At 38.3% G+C, this 18,845-nt stretch overlaps 1 protein-coding gene across 2 annotated transcripts in view; it reads left to right on the top strand.

Moving 5' to 3' along the window:
• Window positions 1-18,845, top strand: part of THRAP3 (thyroid hormone receptor associated protein 3) — a 53,115-nt gene that overhangs the window by 19,581 nt on the left and 14,689 nt on the right. For both annotated transcript variants that reach the window (XM_045548255.1, XM_045548254.1), the window contains exons 2-3: window positions 868-970; window positions 14,715-14,882. In XM_045548255.1, coding sequence (XP_045404211.1) covers window positions 14,746-14,882 — 137 coding nt within the window. In that variant the 5' untranslated portion in view covers window positions 868-970; window positions 14,715-14,745. The remainder of the gene's footprint in view (window positions 1-867; window positions 971-14,714; window positions 14,883-18,845) is intronic.

Genomic DNA, 18,845 nt, shown 5'->3' with positions numbered 1-18,845 from the left:
TTGGTTGAAAGGGAAGGGGGTATTGTAGTCTGAGGATTGTGCATATACAAAGGGTTTGGATATCATAGCTTAAGGAAATACATTCCTTCCCTGGCTAAATAAACAAGGATTCAGCTATGTGCACACCGCAGCGTTTCAGGGAAAGCTAAGGTGGGTAGCCTGTACCTGTTCGATTGATTGAATGCTGAGTAAGTGGAAGAAAGATTAATGTCAAGACGGCATCTTCAGATTATTTGATCTTGTATGCCTAACTACCTTATAATTACATGACTGTATAACAAAGCTTTAATAAGCCAGGAGTGAGGACATCAACTGTTTACATGAGCTTGCTGGCCTTGGAACTTGGTCCTCTTTTTTTTTGGATAATGCTTCACATAGCTTTCATGTACAACCATGTTCACAGATCTGTGAACATATAGACAACTGGAGCAGAAAGGGTTTGTGTGTGTGTGTGTGTGTGTGTGTGTGTGTGTGTGTGTGTGTGTGTGTATGGAGAGTTATTTTACCTTGAAAATGTATTTGTTAAATTTAGTTCAGCATACCTCAGTTAAATTTTTTCTTATTTCAAACATCTGATTCTTGTCAAGCTTACCAGGTTGAATTATGGAGCTTGTGAATTAGTCTTGCGTAATGAAAACCCTACCACCCGAAATATTGCCAATGAAAGTATCAGGTTACAAGAAGGAAGGTTTTAGCTTTCCATACTGTAGCAGGTTGGATGGATGAAAATGTGTGTGAGAGAGACGCCTGTGTCCATTTGGAGTGAAGTTGAGGGCTAAAGTAGAGGTTTTGCTTATAGATTTCAAGCAACGGAATCTGCACGGGCTGGGCAGCCATTTTATCACTGCTTATTTCCTCTCATTTCAGAAGTGTATCCTGACGTATAAATTGGAGAAGCCAGTGGCGCTGCCAGTATTCTTTTGAGGTAGTGTCTGGGATCCAGTGCAAGTTGAATCATTGTTCACATAAGGTAAATGCATGGTGGTAAAAGGAATTAATAACTTCACTGATTTATAAAATTATTCTTACATTAAGAATTGATTATCTAGAAGATTCCTTAATGGAAGTTCTGGGTGTTAGCAAACAGTATTTTTTTGAAAAAGATCAGCCATAAACCTGACATATGTATAATCATTGTTAATATTTTGGGAGAACGGTCTTTTTTCATGGATATTTTACATAGATATGTGTGTATGTTCAATCAAAATTAGGGTTCTGCTTTTTGTCACCTGATTCTTGTTAACAAGAACAAAGTTTTCCTGTTTGCATTTTCTTAATGATTTGTAGCATTTCATCATGAATATGCCATATAACTTATGTAAGTAGTCTCTTTTCGGTGGATTTTTGGCTTTCCCCTCATTTTTCCATATCGTATACATAACTGGTGGCCTTGAATAAATTCTTATGTGCATTTGATTTCTTCCCACAGTACATTTTCTTAGGTTTAAAAAGCATTTGACATATTTCTTTGTACTTAAAAATAACTTTTAATACATGTGCAAAAATACTATGTCTAGACATATCAGACCATTAGCTGTGCAGGGCTTTTTATGAAAAACAGCAGTCCCTCTCCACTTCCATTTCCAGTCCCAAGAAATTATGTTCAACTGTTTACTGTTTCTTTTGATATTACCTCTCTAATAATAAGCTGCTTTTGCTTTCCAGTGTTTGGTTTTATCTATTAACTTCACCCCTTAGAAAGTGGCAGTTCTTGGTAGGCTTGCCCAACCAACTCACATGCCTACACTGTTACTCTGGTTATAATGTAATTTTGGTTAGGGCAGTATTCATAGTTAACAACAACAACAAAATATTATGTTTACGTGTAGCTTATTCACAGCCCAGTCACTTTGCATGCTGTGGTTACTTTTCCTTTTTTGCAGCACTATTTGTATTCTCTGTTGTTAATAATTATCTTTTTGTCCGTTTTGCTTAGTTTCTGTTTTATCAATAATTCCTCTCTAAACTCTAGCCAGAATACCTCTAAGCATTTTGGCTGTGCTGTAAGTTTTATCTTCTCATCTGCTCCATTCTGGCAGTGTGCTCTCAGCACAGTGCCGCTGTTGTACCTGGGTCATCATCCTGATGATTTTTCCTACTGCTTTTGGATTGGATAATATTATCTTTCCCCATTTCTTTTTCTTTCTTGATTCAATCCTTTGTTTTGGAGGAGCACCTCTATCTGTCAGCTTTCTGAGAAAAGGGTACACAAGAGGTACATTTTTTAGACATTGCACATTTAAAAATGCATACATTCTGTCCCTAATATTGATAATTAGTTTGGCCAGGTACAGAATTTTAGTTGGGAAATAATTTTCCTTCAGAATTTCAAAGATACTTCTCCACTCTTGGTGAGATGTTAGTTGCTTTTGCATATAACCTATATGTAACCTCTGAAACTTTTAGACCTCTTTGTCTTAGTATTCTGAAATTTCATAATGATGTTCTTGGTGTGGCTATTTTCATCCAGTGTCCTGACCACTCGGTGAACCAAAATTTATGTTCCTCAGTTCTGGGAAATTTTCTGTAATAATGTCTTTGATTTTTCACCCCTTTATTTTCTCTGTTCTTTTTCTAGAATTGTTATTTGGATGTTGAATCTTTGAGAGTGATCCTGTACTTTTATTTTTATTTTTCCTGCTATTTATATCTCTGTGTTTTTGTTCTACTTCCTGGGAGATTTCATCTTGGCTGTGTTTTCCAACCTTCTGTTGTATTTTTTTCACTTATGCTCTTATATTTTTAATTTCCAAGAGTTCCCTTTTGTTCTCTGAATGAAGCAGCGTGGTAAACGAGCGCAATATTTAAGATTGTAGATAGTTTCTTCATATTAAAGTGGAGGTAATAATAAATAGTTTCTCCCTCATAGAATGTTGTGAGTTAAGTGAATTTATATATGTTAAGCATTTAGAGTACTACCTGGTTATTCTTCTGTTATCATTACATTTCTGTCTTTTTATGATATGATGGATACAGTATCTTTTTTTTTTTTTTTTTTTTTTTTTTTTACAAATTTCTACACAGCATTGATGGTACAGTATCTTTCATGAGCAAATTAATGAATTTTTTTTAATTTCAGAATTTTACGGGGGGACATATGTTTTGGTTACGTAATTTGCTTTTGTACTGTTTAAATCTAAGTTATAAGTCCTTCAGTCAGTTAGTATGCATTTAAACTACATTAAGCAGCCAACTCTGACACAATATTTTTTTAAAATGAAATTATTACTAAGGCCTTGGGCTGAACACTGGTACATATTGCAGTCACCTACAAAGCTTTAAAAAAAAGACGTGGACATAGGAAGCCAGTTACACAATTTTTTTTAAATAAGTGTACTGGATTTTAGCCTAAGATTTTTATCTTTAAGAGTGCTTTTCATTTTTTTATTCATTCAGTCAGTAGACACGGGTGCTTGTTGTGCTTGTTCTTTATACTAGGAATACCAGCAGTGTGGAGGACATGATCCTTGTTCTTGGGGAGCTTACATTATATTTGGGGAAGGCAGACAAGATTATTTCAGATTTTCCCAAGTGTTAGAAAAGAAATACGACTATAAAATTACTTGGGGTGACACATGCCTGTAGTCCCAGCTACTTGGGAGGCTGAGGCAGGAGGATTGCTGGAGCCTAGGAGTTTGAGGTTGCTGTGAGCTAGGCTGATGCCACGGCACTCTAGCCTGGGCAACAGAGCGAGACTCTGTCTCAAAAAAGAAAGGTTTACCATAATGAGAGCTGGAAGGAAACTGTAGGTCATTAATTAACATAGGTTATAGTGTCTTTATTAAGTTAGGAAAGCTGAGGCTTTCTGTAAGAAATGAGAAGAAAATATTCCCCAATGGTAGGTAATACACACTTATTTGAAGTGGGAACTAAAATTGCTGTTACCCTCCCTGAGGGATAGAAGAGCCTCTGGAGTTAATTGAAGATTTTTTAAGCTGCCAACCCTGCTGTTCATTCTGTTTCCCTAATGATGAAACATTAATTGCGTAGATGATCCTTAGCTTAATAGACACCCATTGAGTAAATTCTCAAGAGGAGATACCACAAGTTGCCTACATTGGGGATATTGTGATGAAAAAGTTATAAACGAACTTGTAGCTTACTGTTGATTTTCCCTGCCAGCATCCAGCATCAAAGGGATTTGTCTTCCAAAGGTGAATATGCCCTTTTGACCTATGTCTTTTGATAATACTACCTTTTCATTTAGTGTGTTCCTCTTCAGTGTGACACATGCCAGTTTAGCCAGTAAAGGTATAAAACACTTCATTGCTCTGTGGGCTAGGCACAGTGCCTCACACCTGTAATCCCAGTACTTTGGGGGTGGCCAAAGCAGGAGGATTGCTTGAGGCCAGGAGTTCAAGACCAGCCTTGGCAATATAGTGAGACCTTGCCTTTATTTTTTTCTTGAGACAGAGTCTCACTCTGTCACTCTGGGTAGAATGCAGTGGCGTCATTGTAGCTCACTGGAACCTCAAACTCCTGGGCCTAAGCAATCCTCCTGCCTCAGCTTCCCGAGTAGCTGGGACTATAGGCTGACACCATGATGCCTGGCTAATTTTTCCTTTTTTATTTTTTTTAGTAGACCCAGGGTTTCGATTCTGCTCCAGCTGGTCTCAAGCTCCTAAGCTCAAGCAGTCCTCCCACCTTGGCCTCCCAGAGTGCTAGGATTACAGGTGTGAGCCACCATGCCCAGCCTACCCTGCCTTTACAAAAAAATAAAAAAGTTAGCCAGGTATGGTGGAACACACCTGTAGTCCTAGCTACTTGGGAGGCTGAGGCAGGAGGATTGCTTGAGCACAAGAGTTTGAGGCTGCAGTAAGCTGTGATTGCACCACTGCACTCCAGCCTGGGCAACAGAGTGAGACTCTGTCTGTAAAAATAAATAGATAAATAAATAAATAACCACTTTATTTCTCTGTATAGGTAGTTACCTGATTACTTATTAATTATAGGCAAGTAAATAGCAAGAAAGTAGAATTGGTGATGGAATTTGTTTACTCCCAGGGAAGTTCCTAAATATCTAAATATCTCCCTCTGCCCAATTTGGGGCTGTACCTAAACATAGTTTAAGGTGTGAACTGAACCTGTTGTATGCTAGGTACTTTGTATATACTTATTTAATTGCCATGGCAGTCCTGTGAGGTGTAGGTCACATTTCAGAGATTGAGAGAGTAAGTAGTTTGTCCAGCTAATGGGTGGCAGAGCCAAGATTTGAACCCAGTGCTTTTGTGCTGTCAAAGCGACTACTTACTGTAGGACCTGGCCCAGTATTATAAAGTGACTCACTAGGGATCTCTCCATGTGGACTGGGCATTTTAGATTGATAATTTGCCTTAGCATGTTCCCTCAATTAATGCCCATCTTTATGCCCCTCTTGAAGTAACATTATGTTATGGAAAACACTGAATGGAACCTGGATTCTAGTCCCAGCTTGGTTGCTCTCCGTGTATTGGGATTATGGGTTCCCTTTCCATCTAGCAGGGATTTCCCGGTATTCTAGCTCTTGTGGTCTTAACTGTGAGATATGGGTACCATTACCCCAATTTTTTTTTTTAAATAAATTTTCTGTTTGAGAATAGTTTAAGATTTATAGAAAATTGTGAAAATAGTACAGAGTTCCTGTATTTGCTAGGGCTGCTGTAACAGCGCCACAAACTGGTTGGCTTAAACAGCAGCAATTTTATTGTCTCAACAGCTCTGGAGGCTGGAAGTTCAAAGTCAAGATGTTGGCAGAATTGGTTCCTTCCGAGAGCTGTGAGAAAGGTTCTGTTCCAGGCCCCTTGCTGGCTTTATAGATGGCTAGTCTTCATCCTGTGTCTCTTTGCATCGTCTTCCCTCTCCATGTCTCTGTCTCCAAATTTTCCTTTTTTGTAAGGACACCAGTCATATACCTCCAGGCCCTAACTCCAAATGAGATCACATTCTGAGGTAGTGGATAGGACTTCAGCATATGAATTGGGGAGGTGGGTGGGCCACAATTTAACCTATAACAGTTCCTATATACCCGTGTCCAGTTCCTCTGTATTTAACATCTTACATTAGCATGGTAATGAATCAATATTGACATGTTATTATTAACTGAAGTGTTCATCCCTATTATTAACACATAAGAAAACTTCAGTTCAAAGAGAGGATGCAACTTGGAAAAGATCCTACAACTAATAATCTTTCTGACTTGACTTTGGTGCTTTTTACACAGTTAACCAAAGCAAAAGAAAACTTCCAAAGTCACATTATGAGCCTGAAATGGTTAAAAAATAATTTTCTACCTATAATTTCAATAGGATAGGGAACTTGTCTTTTCTGTTTGCTGCGTCTAGCACACATGACACAGTATGCTTTAGATCAACACTTACTGGACATAAGTGTTGATGTAATGAACAGAAGAATGCTCTTGGCACTGGCTGGACCATGATATTTTTGAAGTATATAGTCCAGTCTTTTACCAAAACAACTATAAAGTACAATGGTTATGAAACCTGCTTTAAAGAGAAAACTAATTTTTAAATTGTGAAATGACTGTGTTATTTACCTTTCCTGTAAGCACCTCTTAGTATAGTATCCTGTTTATGTTTGTGAAGTCCAACCTCCTACATATCCTGACATGGTTAAAAGTAATGTGTCCAGTATTATCAACATTTAATAAATGAGTAAACTACAGAGATTACTTTCTTAAAGTCGTCCCAGAATTCCTCTCTCATTCCAAGTCTCTTCCTTTTGCTGTGACATTATGAGATAAACTGTATGCTTAATAACACAGGGTGCTTGCAAATAATGTTGAGTTTACCAACCTATATACTTCTTATCTCTTCAGAATATCTCTAGGAAGCATTTTTATAATAAAAAATATTAGTGTGTAAAATTTTTTGCATACATTTCCCACAGTTTACCTCCTCCTTTTTCAAGCTGGTGACTTGAGACCTAAGTTTATTATTTGTGTATGTGAGTTTTTTTTTAAGAAGTTTCAAACATTAATTGACTAAAATTATGTTACTTTCTTTGACTATCTATAATATCTCAGCAGTGTTAAGACTTCCATATGTTTTAAATTTTGATTGAGGAGAAACACGTCAGTTTGAAGGAATGAATAAAGGTGTTTAGTATTATGATCTTAAATTATTGAGTGTTTTCTCTGATGTTGAAAACAGTAAAGAAAAAAGCTTTATGGAAACCCTGATTCCTGTGTGGAAATCAGCCTTGAAATAATTAGTGCCCCTCTGCCTGCTATATTCTGTGCCCTGGGGAAAATATGTATCTCATTGAGTTTTTCCTGCATTTCCAGTAATTGAGAGTAATGTGGTCCTGTCCCTTTAAAAAGTAAATGATGGAAGAAGTGGAATTTGCCGTATGATAGGACCAGAAACTAATTCAGTTGCTGAAAAGCAGGGAGGAAATGTGACCTCTGGTTGGCTCTGATGGAAGAAGCCAGCAGTAAGTAGCACACTGTCCCTCACTCTGGTAGGATTCTATGGCAGAGCCCTGACCCTCAACTCTGTGAACTTACCTTTCCCAAGTGAGGTTAGTGCTGCCTGAATTTGGTGTAGATGGATAGCCCCAGATGTGAGTGGCAGGTTTAGGTGTAGTCAGAAGGTAAGTAGCCAAGTCCCTGAAGAATTAAGATTTAATTTCAGGCCGAGTAGCTTTTTTTAAGAAGGGGGAGGGGGTAAATTATGGCATCAATCTTAAATGATTTCTTCTACAGTAAATTTCAGAGTTGGTGGAATGAATGTGTGTGAGTAGGATGTAATTCTCCTTTAAAAGCAAAAAAATTAACCATTACCACTTAATTTCATTTTTAGGACTTGTCTGAAGTAGTAATGAGGATTGGCCTCCCCTGTTTGTGCAAACTTCTAAGTTTTTTTTGTTAACCATAGAGCTATTCCAAACTGTCATTTTATTGATGAAAAAATAGGCATAGAGAGGTAAAAGCTTTTCCTAGTAAGGGTTTTGGGTTTATTTAGGAACATTAGTTTTGGTGTATTTCTCTCATTTAAGGAGCCTGAATGGTTGCTTGGCGCCAGTTGTGTTTTTCAGACTTTCATGGCCCACCAGTGGCAGTGAGAAAGATCAGTTCCACTTTCTCCCAGGGATCTTGATATTTCGGGGGAGAAGAAAGAGGAAAGAAAGCAGTTTGCAATAGGCAGGCAGGAGGCCAGATCAACCTCTGTTGCTACTAGTTACCTGATACTTGGGCTTGAAAGGGAGGTAAGTCAAAGAGGTAGGGGCTGGGGTGGCTCATGCCTATAATCCCAGCACTTTGGGAGGCCAAGGTGGGAGAATTGCTTGAGCCCAGGAGTTTGAGACTGCAGGGAGCTATGATTACGCCACTGTACTCCAGCCTGAGAGTCTGACTCTGTCTCAAAAAAAGAAGACGACGACGAAGAGGCTGGATAGACAAGAGCCTGTATTCCCCACACACTCACAGTATGTCGGGCATGTGGTTTTTTTTGGAGACCAAACTCTGTCAGAACTGGTCTGTTTTACAAACCGAAAACATCCAAAGTGAGTAGTAGTACTCTTATTATAGAAAGAAATTACCTCTTTTCCTCAAGTTTGTTGAGGTAACAACAAAAAGTCATGGTCATTTTTTTCTTCTTTTGCTCTGCAGTTTTGTATGAATTTTCTCAGAAACAGATAGACTTAGTGCTCCTGTTTGTCATCCAAAGAAATAAAGACAAAAATTGACTTTTTAGAGGACTTGGAATTGACCCCTTATGGAAAAGAGCTGGCCCAGTACTTCCCACATTGGCACTATTATGCCAGGTGTGCCATTCCTTAATTGCTGTCCTTTTAAACGTCCTCAGAGCTTATTGTTAGGAAAAATCATTCATGTGTCAGAATTCAGTCTTAGGTTTTTGCAGTTACCCTGATAAAGAACCAAGGGCCAAGTTTTCGTTTTTCTGAGGGTTTGGGCTTTACTGGCCATCCCATAACCCTCCAGTTTCTGAACAGAGTGGTGTCTGTGCTGAATTTTTTCAGTGAAGTTTGCCAACCTGGTTCTGCCTTAGAATTTTCTTCCACCCAACAACTAGAAGGCAGGATGGTTGAGAATTTGTTTTATAAATCAATGCATTGTTCATAAATGAATTAAAACATGTGTTTTCACTAATAGGAGTTATTTTCTGGAAGTTGATAGTAAGACTGGCATAAAAGCACATTGGTAAAAAATTACAATGTCAAGTATTTCCCTAAATGTCAAACAGTTGAAGTGAGCTCACAATTTTTTGCAGTGGATTTTGGGCTCCACAGGGTTTGAAGCCTTAGCTTTTTGGGGTCGCTAATCAAAAAAAGTAGCTTATTAATGTGTATTTTCTCCCCCGTCATAATTTTCTCGGCAGTTATAAAGTAGTTACATTTCTAAAAACAAGTTGATGGAACAGCCCACAGTCAGAATGGTGTTTTGGACTACTTGTGTTTTATAACTAGGATATAGTTTAAGATTGCACTTTGGAGTTTAGTTTAAATTTGTTTGAGTTTAAATCAGTGTGTTATTTGCTGTAAATGATGTTCTTAGACTTATTTGCAGAACATACACAGAGGAGCATGGAAAGAGCCATTTGTGTTCCTTCATTGCTTATCTCTTTTTTAAAATGAGGAAAATCTGATTTTTGGGGGGACAGGGGGGAGGAATGGGAAAGATGCTGCAGAGACAGGCAGTATCCACCCAAACTTGTTAGGAATTTGACCAAGAGTACAGCTCACCTGCCAGGGTATTGATAATTTTTGAAGCTCTGGATATACTTGGGTTCCTTATACTGTTCTTTTTAATTTTGTATATGTTTGAAACAATACTTCTATAATAAAAAAAATTTTTTTTTTTTTTTTTTTTTGAGACAGAGTCTCACTCTGTTGCCCGGGCTAGAGTGAGTGCCGTGGCGTCAGCCTAGCTCACAGCAACCTCAAACTCCTGGGCTGAAGCGATCCTGCTGTCTCAGCCTCCCGAGTAGCTGGGACTACAGGCATGTGCCACCATGCCCGGCTAATTTTTTCTATATATATTTTAGTTGGCCAGATAATTTCTTTCTATTTTTAGTAGAGACGGGGTCTCGTTCTTGCTCAGGCTGGTCTCGAACTCCTGAGCTCAAAGGATCCACCCGCCTCAGCCTCCCAAGTGCTAGGGATTACAAGCGTGAGCCACCGCGCCCGGCCAAAAAAAAAAAAAATTTTTTTTCAAATAGAGCCCAGTTGGCTATAAGGTAGGTCCTTCTTAACCTTCTTTAAAGCTGTAAAAAACAAAATAACCTCATTGCAAATAAGATTTCCAAAATGGACTTTGAGTAGTTAAAATATGATTTTGTTTATTTAGGTTTATGAGGTAATTGCTATTTTAGTGTTTTTTTTTTTTTTTTTTTTTTTTTTTAAAGATAGCGTCTTACTCTGTCACTCAGGCTGGAATGTAGTGGCTCACTGTAGCCTCAAACTCCTGGGCTCAAGGATCTCGCCTCAGCCTCCTGAGTAGCTGGGACTATAGGCGTGCACTCCCAGCTTCAGGGACTTAGTTTTGAATTGATTTTACTTATTAGGAAGGCTTTGGGGTCTGTTTTTGTTTTAGCTTATTGTTTTCAGATTATAGTATGTTTGCCTTTTTTTATTTGCTTGACTAGTAAACCCTCTTTCCATAAAAATAATCAGTTAAGGCTTTTCTGAGAAGACCTTTTTGAATGTGAGCTTAGTAATACGGACTGAAGGATAATTATGTAGTTTATATGTAGCGTGGCCATTTGGAGCTGACCAAGGTGGAACCTCCCGGGTACCCTGTTGAGGAGTTCTCTTTGGCACTGCTTGGTTCTGGGAACCTAACCGCCTGTTAAATATAACCTCTCAACAGGCTACTCTCAGGGTTCTAAACATGGGGTAAATTATAGTAAATATTCCCAAAATGTTTGTTCTGGTGAATTCAGCAGACACCAATCACATGCTGTACACAATGCTGAAATAGTCACTAGAGACACAGAGAAGAAACTAACGGTCCAGAGTGAGAAGGTGAAAGGAGCGATTTAAACATTATCTTAAGTGTTTATCTTTAAACGTTTTTGATTTGGAGAGTTTTGCTTTGGCTTTTGTTGCCAATATTGTTTCTTTTTCTTGGAGTTGAAAAATAAGATGTGTTTTTAATGGTATAAAAGCCATGTAAATTATATAAGAACACAATTTTGTTTTCTTTTAAGTAATATGTACCTGTTCGATCTGCTTGGTCCAGAAGGCTTGGGCTTCGAAAAGGATGATGGGTTTGGGCTACCCTCTCAGGTGGCTCTGCAAAACAGTTTGAGAATAAACTCTTGTTCAAAGTGATAGAATTGTATCTGAAATGATTTCAAAAGGCTGTTTGAAATTCTACACTTGGGTTTTAAATTAAAAGAGGGAGAAAGAAATAGAACAATAGTTGTATGAATACAAGATAGAGGAGGACATCTTGTAGCTGAAAAGTCGTTTGTGAAAAAGGACTTCAGGGCTCACCCTGAATCAACAACATTCGGTGTGGCTTCCAGAAAGAGAAATCCTAGGATGCATTAATAGTGTCTAAATAATTCTTTATTAGGCTACATTTGGAGAATTACATTAAATTCAGTGTCCTAGTGAGGAAGGACAAACTAGAATTGATTCAGGGGCATACAGGGTAGTATGTGGATATGAAACCATGTCATCTGAGAAATGTTAGAAAGTTGATAGGATCAGATATATGCCAGGCCCTTTAAAAAGTGGGCATTTTGGAACTAGGCTCTGTATTTCTGCATCCTTAACATGCCAGGCACAGCTAGACAGTAAGTACTGATTGGTACTTGTTCAATTAGTGGATTCTTTTATAATGCTGCTGTAGGAAAATGGTTGCCTTACCTACATTAATTGTGAGAAGAATTTTTTAATGAAAATAGTTATTTTTGAGGGGACATGTTTTCACCTGAGGCATGTTTTATATCTGTGAGCTGTATCCATGTTGTGCCACAGCTCTTCTTAGGGACTGAACTTTTTTGTAATACTCTAAGTGAAATGGCATCTCCAGGAAGAGAAGATATTATTGAAGAAGCAAAACTTCCTTTTGGGTAAATTTTAGTTTGAACAGAAACCAAATGCTAGATACTCGTAACATGTAAAGGGTGCTAAATTGATTCCCAAGGTGGTATTTGTCTACCGCACTTCTCATTATAATTTTAGAGCACAGACATGGAAGAAATACTAGAAATAGAAAAGGGTGTGAAGTTTAATGGTCTTCAAAATAGACTTGAGAGTTGTTTTCAGTGAATTAGCAGTAAAGTTCAAAATGATTCTGGTCATTTGATCAGATGGCTTTAGTGTTGAATGTCCCTACTTTATGCTAAAGTGTATTTTTTTTTAATATACATCTGTGTATATCAAGACAAGAAATTTCTTTTTTTTTTTTTTTTTTGAGACAGAGTCTCGCTTTGTCGCCCAGGCTAGAGTGAGTGCCGTGGCATCAGCCTAGCTCACAGCAACCTCAAACTCCTGGGCTTAAGCGATCCTACTGCCTCAGCCTCCCGAGTAGCTGGGACTACAGGCATGTGCCACCATGCCCGGCTAATTTTTTCTATATAGATTTTTAGCTGTCCAAATCATTTCTTTCTATTTTTGGTAGAGACGGGGTCTCACTCTTGCTCAGGCTGGTCTCGAACTCCTGACCTCGAGCGATCCACCCGCCTCGGCCTCCCAGAGTGCTAGGATTACAGGCGTGAGCCACCGCGCCCGGCCAAGACAAGAAATTTCATGTTTTTTGGGCGCTTTCCTGTTTTCACATGACTTTCTCTTTGTTAATCTGCACATCACAACTTAAATGCCACCTCTTGGCCATCATATACTATTCATGCTGCATTATTTGTCAGCATTATATGTTCTTTCTATTACTTACTAGAATTTATAATTATCCTTTTGCTTGCTTGCTTATTGTCTGAACCTCTAGATCAGCAGTCCCCAACGTTTTTGGCACCAGAGACTGGTTTCATAGAAGACAATTTTTCCACAGATGGGGTGGCAGTGGGGGAGGGGCAGAGCTCAGGCAGTGATGTGGCCGATTCCTAACAGGCCATGGACCAGTACTGGTTGGTGGCCTAGGGGTTGGGGACCACAGCTCTAGATGATAAGCTTCACAAGGGCAAGGACCATACCGATTTTAATATGTCAATGTTTTTCCACTGTCTAGGGTATTCTTGAATGACTTAGGTGATTCATTGAGTTATTTCCAGCTATAATTTTGTCTCATCCAAAGTTACTCCACTTAATTCAGAATATAATTCACACTAAAGAAGCAGCTCCAGGGGTAAGAGTGGGATGGTGTCACCAGTATTGTGGCTCTTGAGCGTACCTGTCAATTAAATATGTGCAGAAGTATTAAGTTTGGCTCCGTTTGTATTTACTTGACAACCTTTCTTCATCTTAATGTAAAGTAACTTCTTAGTTTTCCAGTTTCTGAGTGTTGGAATGAGTATTTCCTTTTCCATGAACTTGTTGCCCTTTTGTTTCTTTTGAAGTCTGATAATGTCCACCTGTTCTGTAAGTGCTTAGAAGGATTTTTGTTTCTGATTCATGTTAAAATTGAAAATTGGGCAGAGATATTACTGGGCGAAGACAAAGATCACTGAACTTGTGACAGGAAAAAAAGCTTCCATTTGGCAAGGGTGAACCCAGAGAATCCGAAAATATGCTTAAGACCAGCCAGAAAAGCAAAATATATTTTTAACATTCTCATTGTAAATTGTTTGTTTACACCTCCACCTCCCACACTCTAGTAAGTTATTCCTGTATCCTAGCTTTGTATAGTGACATTACTGCCAAAAATCAACTCCATATTGGAATATCTTTGACCTTGGTAGGGCATGCAGCTCTCTTACTCTTACTGGTCTTTGATAGGCACATGCTTTAGCACTTAAAATTTTTGCTGCTGGGAAGATGTCCAAGGTGCTAGGAGGATATAAAGGAGAAATAAGTGCATTTTGTAGAACAGATGTTAACTTCACAGGGCAACTTTGAGGCTCTGTTCTTTCTTGGAGCCAGGAGAAAAGGAAAAAGATGATTTTGTTTCCTTGGTGGGAAAATGACCCTGAAAGTAAGTCGACTTTTTTCTAGTGAAGACCTGAAACAAAGTGATTGTTGTTCAGTTTATAAGTAACTTTAGTCCTTTATTTATGGTTAATACTCTATATTTTATAGGATAGAGTACATGCTATTATAGTATTAGAACATTTGAGAATACCCTTTCTTACTCTCTTTTAACCAGTTCCTTGGAAGTAAATAATAAGGATATGCCTGTGACTTTGAGTGCTTACATAGTCCAAGGAGTAGAGATACAATCAGATGTGCCACATATTCTATAACCAAGATGGTTGCACAGGTTTTCTTCTCATGAAACTGAGAAATTTGTTGTTTCTTGTCATCTCCATACTTTTATTAACAGCTGAGTTAGTCCTCAAAACCTGCCTGCTTTTTGAGAAAAGACTGCACCAAATCACTGATAACTGCCCTCACTCGTCAGTCTTTCATAGTGTTAACCTAGTTGGGTTACGTGTCAGGTTTTTCATTTGCTGCTGTGGCGTGATCTGTTTGGGATTTGTACTTCTTAGAAATTCTTTTTGATGAAAGGCAATGGTTGGTTTTTTAAAAAGTAGTCATTTTGTCTGTTTAAAAAAAAGTTTCTAAAATGTCCAAAGAAGTTCAAATTTTCAAAGGGGCTCACTCATTTGTTTAAATATATTTTCTTACATTAGGTGTAATTGAAAAGTGACCCTCTCTTCAGAGATGTCAAAAACAAACAAATCCAAGTCTGGATCTCGCTCTTCTCGCTCAAGATCTGCATCAAGATCTCGTTCTCGTTCGTTTTCCAAGTCTCGGTCCCGAAGCCGATCTGTCTCTCGTTCAAGGAAGCGCAGGCTGAGGTAAGGGGTATGACTTTGTGTATTGAGGTAATCATCGCATTAGTCAACATGGATGTTTGAATATCTTTTGTTAGACTCTTTCTGTGAGTGTCAAATGGACTTGGGGGTGGTGGTGGTTGGCTTGAGGTGCAGGGTTGGGCTGTAAGATTTCCCACCTCTCTCCAAACACTACAGAATGAAATCAGCTTTGATTGCCATGCTGTTTGCCTAATTCCTTTTCTCCTCTGCCAGCACATATTATTTCCCATCCACTTTGGAAGGAAGAGCATTTTATTTTTATTTTGAGCTGCTTGCTTCAAATCTCTACACTTGAGTATTTTCCACTGAAGTATTTTTGAAGTTTTGGACCAAAGTTTATTTGCATCATCAGCAAAGAAACGATAGCTAAGGGGATTGATAATATGAACAACATTGCAAGGAAGAGAAGCCTTAACTCACTAAATAATTAAACTTTTAAAACTTATCAAGAGTCCTTTGTGTACTCCTAGTGTGCCATTTACTAACAAGCTGAATCCATTTAGTAAAACACATCTTAAAACTATTTAAAAATCACTGTTGCAAACATCAGATAAACATCATTTTATCTTATTAAATGTGAGAACAATTCTTTAGAATTTATTGCTAATATTTTTTTAATTCAGTCAGTTTTCACACCTTTTAGGTGGATTTCCCGATTTCGGTTATGTCTTGCAATAAGATGCCAAACCTCCAGCGTCTTTTCTCTTTTGATGTATTGTGAGTTGGGTTTTTCATTCTTTAAAAGTGTTTTAATTTTCTTTTGTGGGTAGATAAGAACCTTCCAGTAGATACAAGTTTCCATATGTGAGTTTGGGAAATATTGGTGTGTTTAAATATTGAGGGAGATTTTTGCAGTTTCATTCTTTTTGTCAATTATATTAGCAAGGAGATAATTTGTCAGTTTTGCCACTTGGGACCCCTGCTGTTTATTTCAGATGGATATCTAGAATCCTTGTTCTAGATGAATTGATTGCGAAATGTAAAATAAACCTCAGGAACAGTCAGTTATTAAGCTGTACTTTTTATTTTTTTGAGACAGAGTCTTGTTCTGTCACCCCACTAGAGTACAGTCTCGCGATCATAGGTCACTGCAACTTCAGACTCCTGTGCTCAAGCAATCCTCCTTCCTCAGCCTCCCGAGCAGCTGGAACTTACAGGCATGCACCACCAAGCCTGGATAATTTTTTCTATTTTTTGTAGAGACGGGGTCTTGCTGTTGTCCTGGCTGGTTTTGAACACCTGGGCTCAAGTGATCCTCCTATCTTGGCCTCCCAAAGTGCCAGGATTACAGGTGTGAGCCACAGCTGCTGGCCTATATTTTTATCTACCTGAGGAGATTACTATCAAGGCTGTGAGACTGAGCAGGGACTCTTAGTAATCCCTGCCTTGCATCCAGAGTTTTGATTTAGGCAGCTTAAACCTCAGATTAGCTCATTTGGTTCTGAAAAATATCTTTAAAAAATTTAGTCTAGTAAATGGAAACTAATTGGTTCAAAACCAAGAGGCTATACAACTAAAAGTGAGAGACAAAACTGAGTTGAAGAATGTTAACCAATTTTGAATTACTTATGACAACTGGAATTCAGGGCAGATCTTTTCTCCTTGTTCTACAAATCATTTGATGCGTGGTCCTTGACTTGGCAAATGAGGGAAAAATATCTTAGGCAGGCAGTATGTGCTGAGATAGATAGAGCCACTTTATGTGCTATATTATACCTACAAAATTGTCATTCTAGAGGAATTTCTCCACTAGAAAATACGCTTTTATACTTGATTGTAGTCTGACTTCTCTGTTTTTTAGAAACAGATAAATTTGCCACTGGATGTTCAATTTTTATTTCTGGCTTATCTGTTTCATGGTTTTTTCTTTTGTTTTCCCTCTCCTACAAGGAAAGTATCTATCCAGAGAGTTTGGGAAACCATGCCTTTAAATTAACTAACTGCTGAGTTCTACAGAGTTGGAGAAAATTGATTATTTCCTTGTATTTCACAGACTGTATCCTTTTAAGTGACTTCTCCTAAATAACTTCATTTGCAATCTGCAGAGACTCATGTTCCTGCATCTGTGCAATGACTGCAGGTTTTGGATGCAGTATGCCCCAGGGCCCTCACTAGTAATTGGTAACAGAAGCAGCAGTAGCCTCTGAGGATGGGAACATGAATTAAACCCTCCTTAGTGCTGGTGGTGGATCACCTCCCTCAAGCATAGCCATTTAATCCGGTCATTCTCAGTTTCATAGTCTGCATCTGCCTCTCCCTTCTTCTTTTCTTATATTGTTACTGTTTTCAAATGAAAAGTGTGGAAGGTAAGTTTTTTTTAAATTGTACTTAAATAGCAACTATTAACAATCAGCAGTAAGATGCATCTTTGCCAGTTGCTGTTATTCATGGGGTAGATAAAAAATCTGAGTTCAGTGAGTAATAAATAGTAGAAAACCAATCCTACTTTATCTTCTTTAGATTAAAGCAAATGTACCTTTTTTCTTAAAAAGACTGTTTTGTGTAGTTGTTAAATCCTTAAAAAGCCTGGCACATTTGCCAGATCAATGGGTTTTTTTCTTTTTTGTTTTTTATAAGCTTTCACTCTGTTGCCCAGGCTGGAGTGCAGTGGCACAATCATAGCTCATGGCAGCCTCGAACTCCTGGGCTCAAGTGATCCCCCCCCCCCCCCCCCCCCCCCCCCGCCTCCCAAGCAGCTGGGACTACAGGCACTTGCCACTGCACCTGGCTAATTTTTCAAAAACTTTTTTGTAGAGATGGTGTCTCACTATGTTGACCAGGCTGGTCTGGAACTCCTGCTTTTAAGCCATCCTCCTGCCTTGGCCTCCCAAAGTGCTGGGATTATAGGCGTGAGCCCATGCTCCTGGCCCTAAACAATAAAAAAATGCATCTGTTCTCAGTAAGACCTAGATATGAGAAGGTGCCGATTAACTGAAGAGTTTTTATTATTTATGTAAAAAACAAATTTTTGTTTTTTGAGAGAGTTCTAGTAAATTTTACATATTTCCAGCTAATTGCTTTGGAGTGGCGGTTGGTTAATATTAATGATCTATCACAGTAGATAAGACAAGTGATTTCCAAGAACCCCAATGGATTTTTATACCAACTAATGTAGTTTTTGGCTTTTTCATGGAAACAAAGCTCCCTGTTGCTGACAAGCCTGGCATTCATGAACATGCAGTTTTTACAAAGTTAGGTTACTATTGAATCCCTGTGGTTCTGGAAATATACCTTGCTATATCAGAGCTCTATATTTTTTAATAAAGAAGAACATGCAACTCTAACCTTCAGGTTGATCTAAAAGATACGCACACTGAGGGGGTAGGGGATTTTTTTATAGTTATTTTTTTTTAACCTCATTTGTACTTGGTGCCTTGTGGTCAGATAGTGCCCTCTTGTGGCACCGAGGTAAGATCATGTAGCTCAGCCACAGGAATTTGACCTTCTAAATAGTGAGACCATTTCCATGTCCCCAGTAAGAAAACAATATTTGTATGCTTTGCTCATCTGATTTCAGTAAATTATTTTAAGCTTTGAACAGATGCATTCTCCAAGCCACATTCTCCAGGTGCTTCTTGATGTAGACCTGTTGTAACTGTACTTTTACAATCTCAGATCTTACTGGGATCTAAGAAATTTGCCCTGCATGGGGAGAGAACAGTGACTAGGATGGGGAGTGGAGTGTTGTAACAGTCTAGGGGACAGAGGACCTGAGTAGTTACCTGTCTAGACACAGCTTGCAGTTTTTCCTCACTTTCAATGACCTGGGGACCTGTAAAAATCCCCTTTGCCTGTGAAACTCTCAGCTGTTATTATACTGTATTACAGTAGTCTTTGTTAGTTCACTACATTAAGAAAATTTTGATGTTTAGTCACTGTAGAAATATATCTCCATTTTAAATGTACTGTAATATTAATGAAGCGGTTTGTTATCATTTGTTAAAA

Source organism: Lemur catta, chromosome 3 (assembly GCF_020740605.2).
Source record: "Lemur catta isolate mLemCat1 chromosome 3, mLemCat1.pri, whole genome shotgun sequence".
Taxonomy (NCBI): domain Eukaryota; kingdom Metazoa; phylum Chordata; class Mammalia; order Primates; family Lemuridae; genus Lemur; species Lemur catta.
Note: the sequence above shows the minus strand (reverse complement) of the source record. Positions and strands in the feature narration are given on the sequence as shown.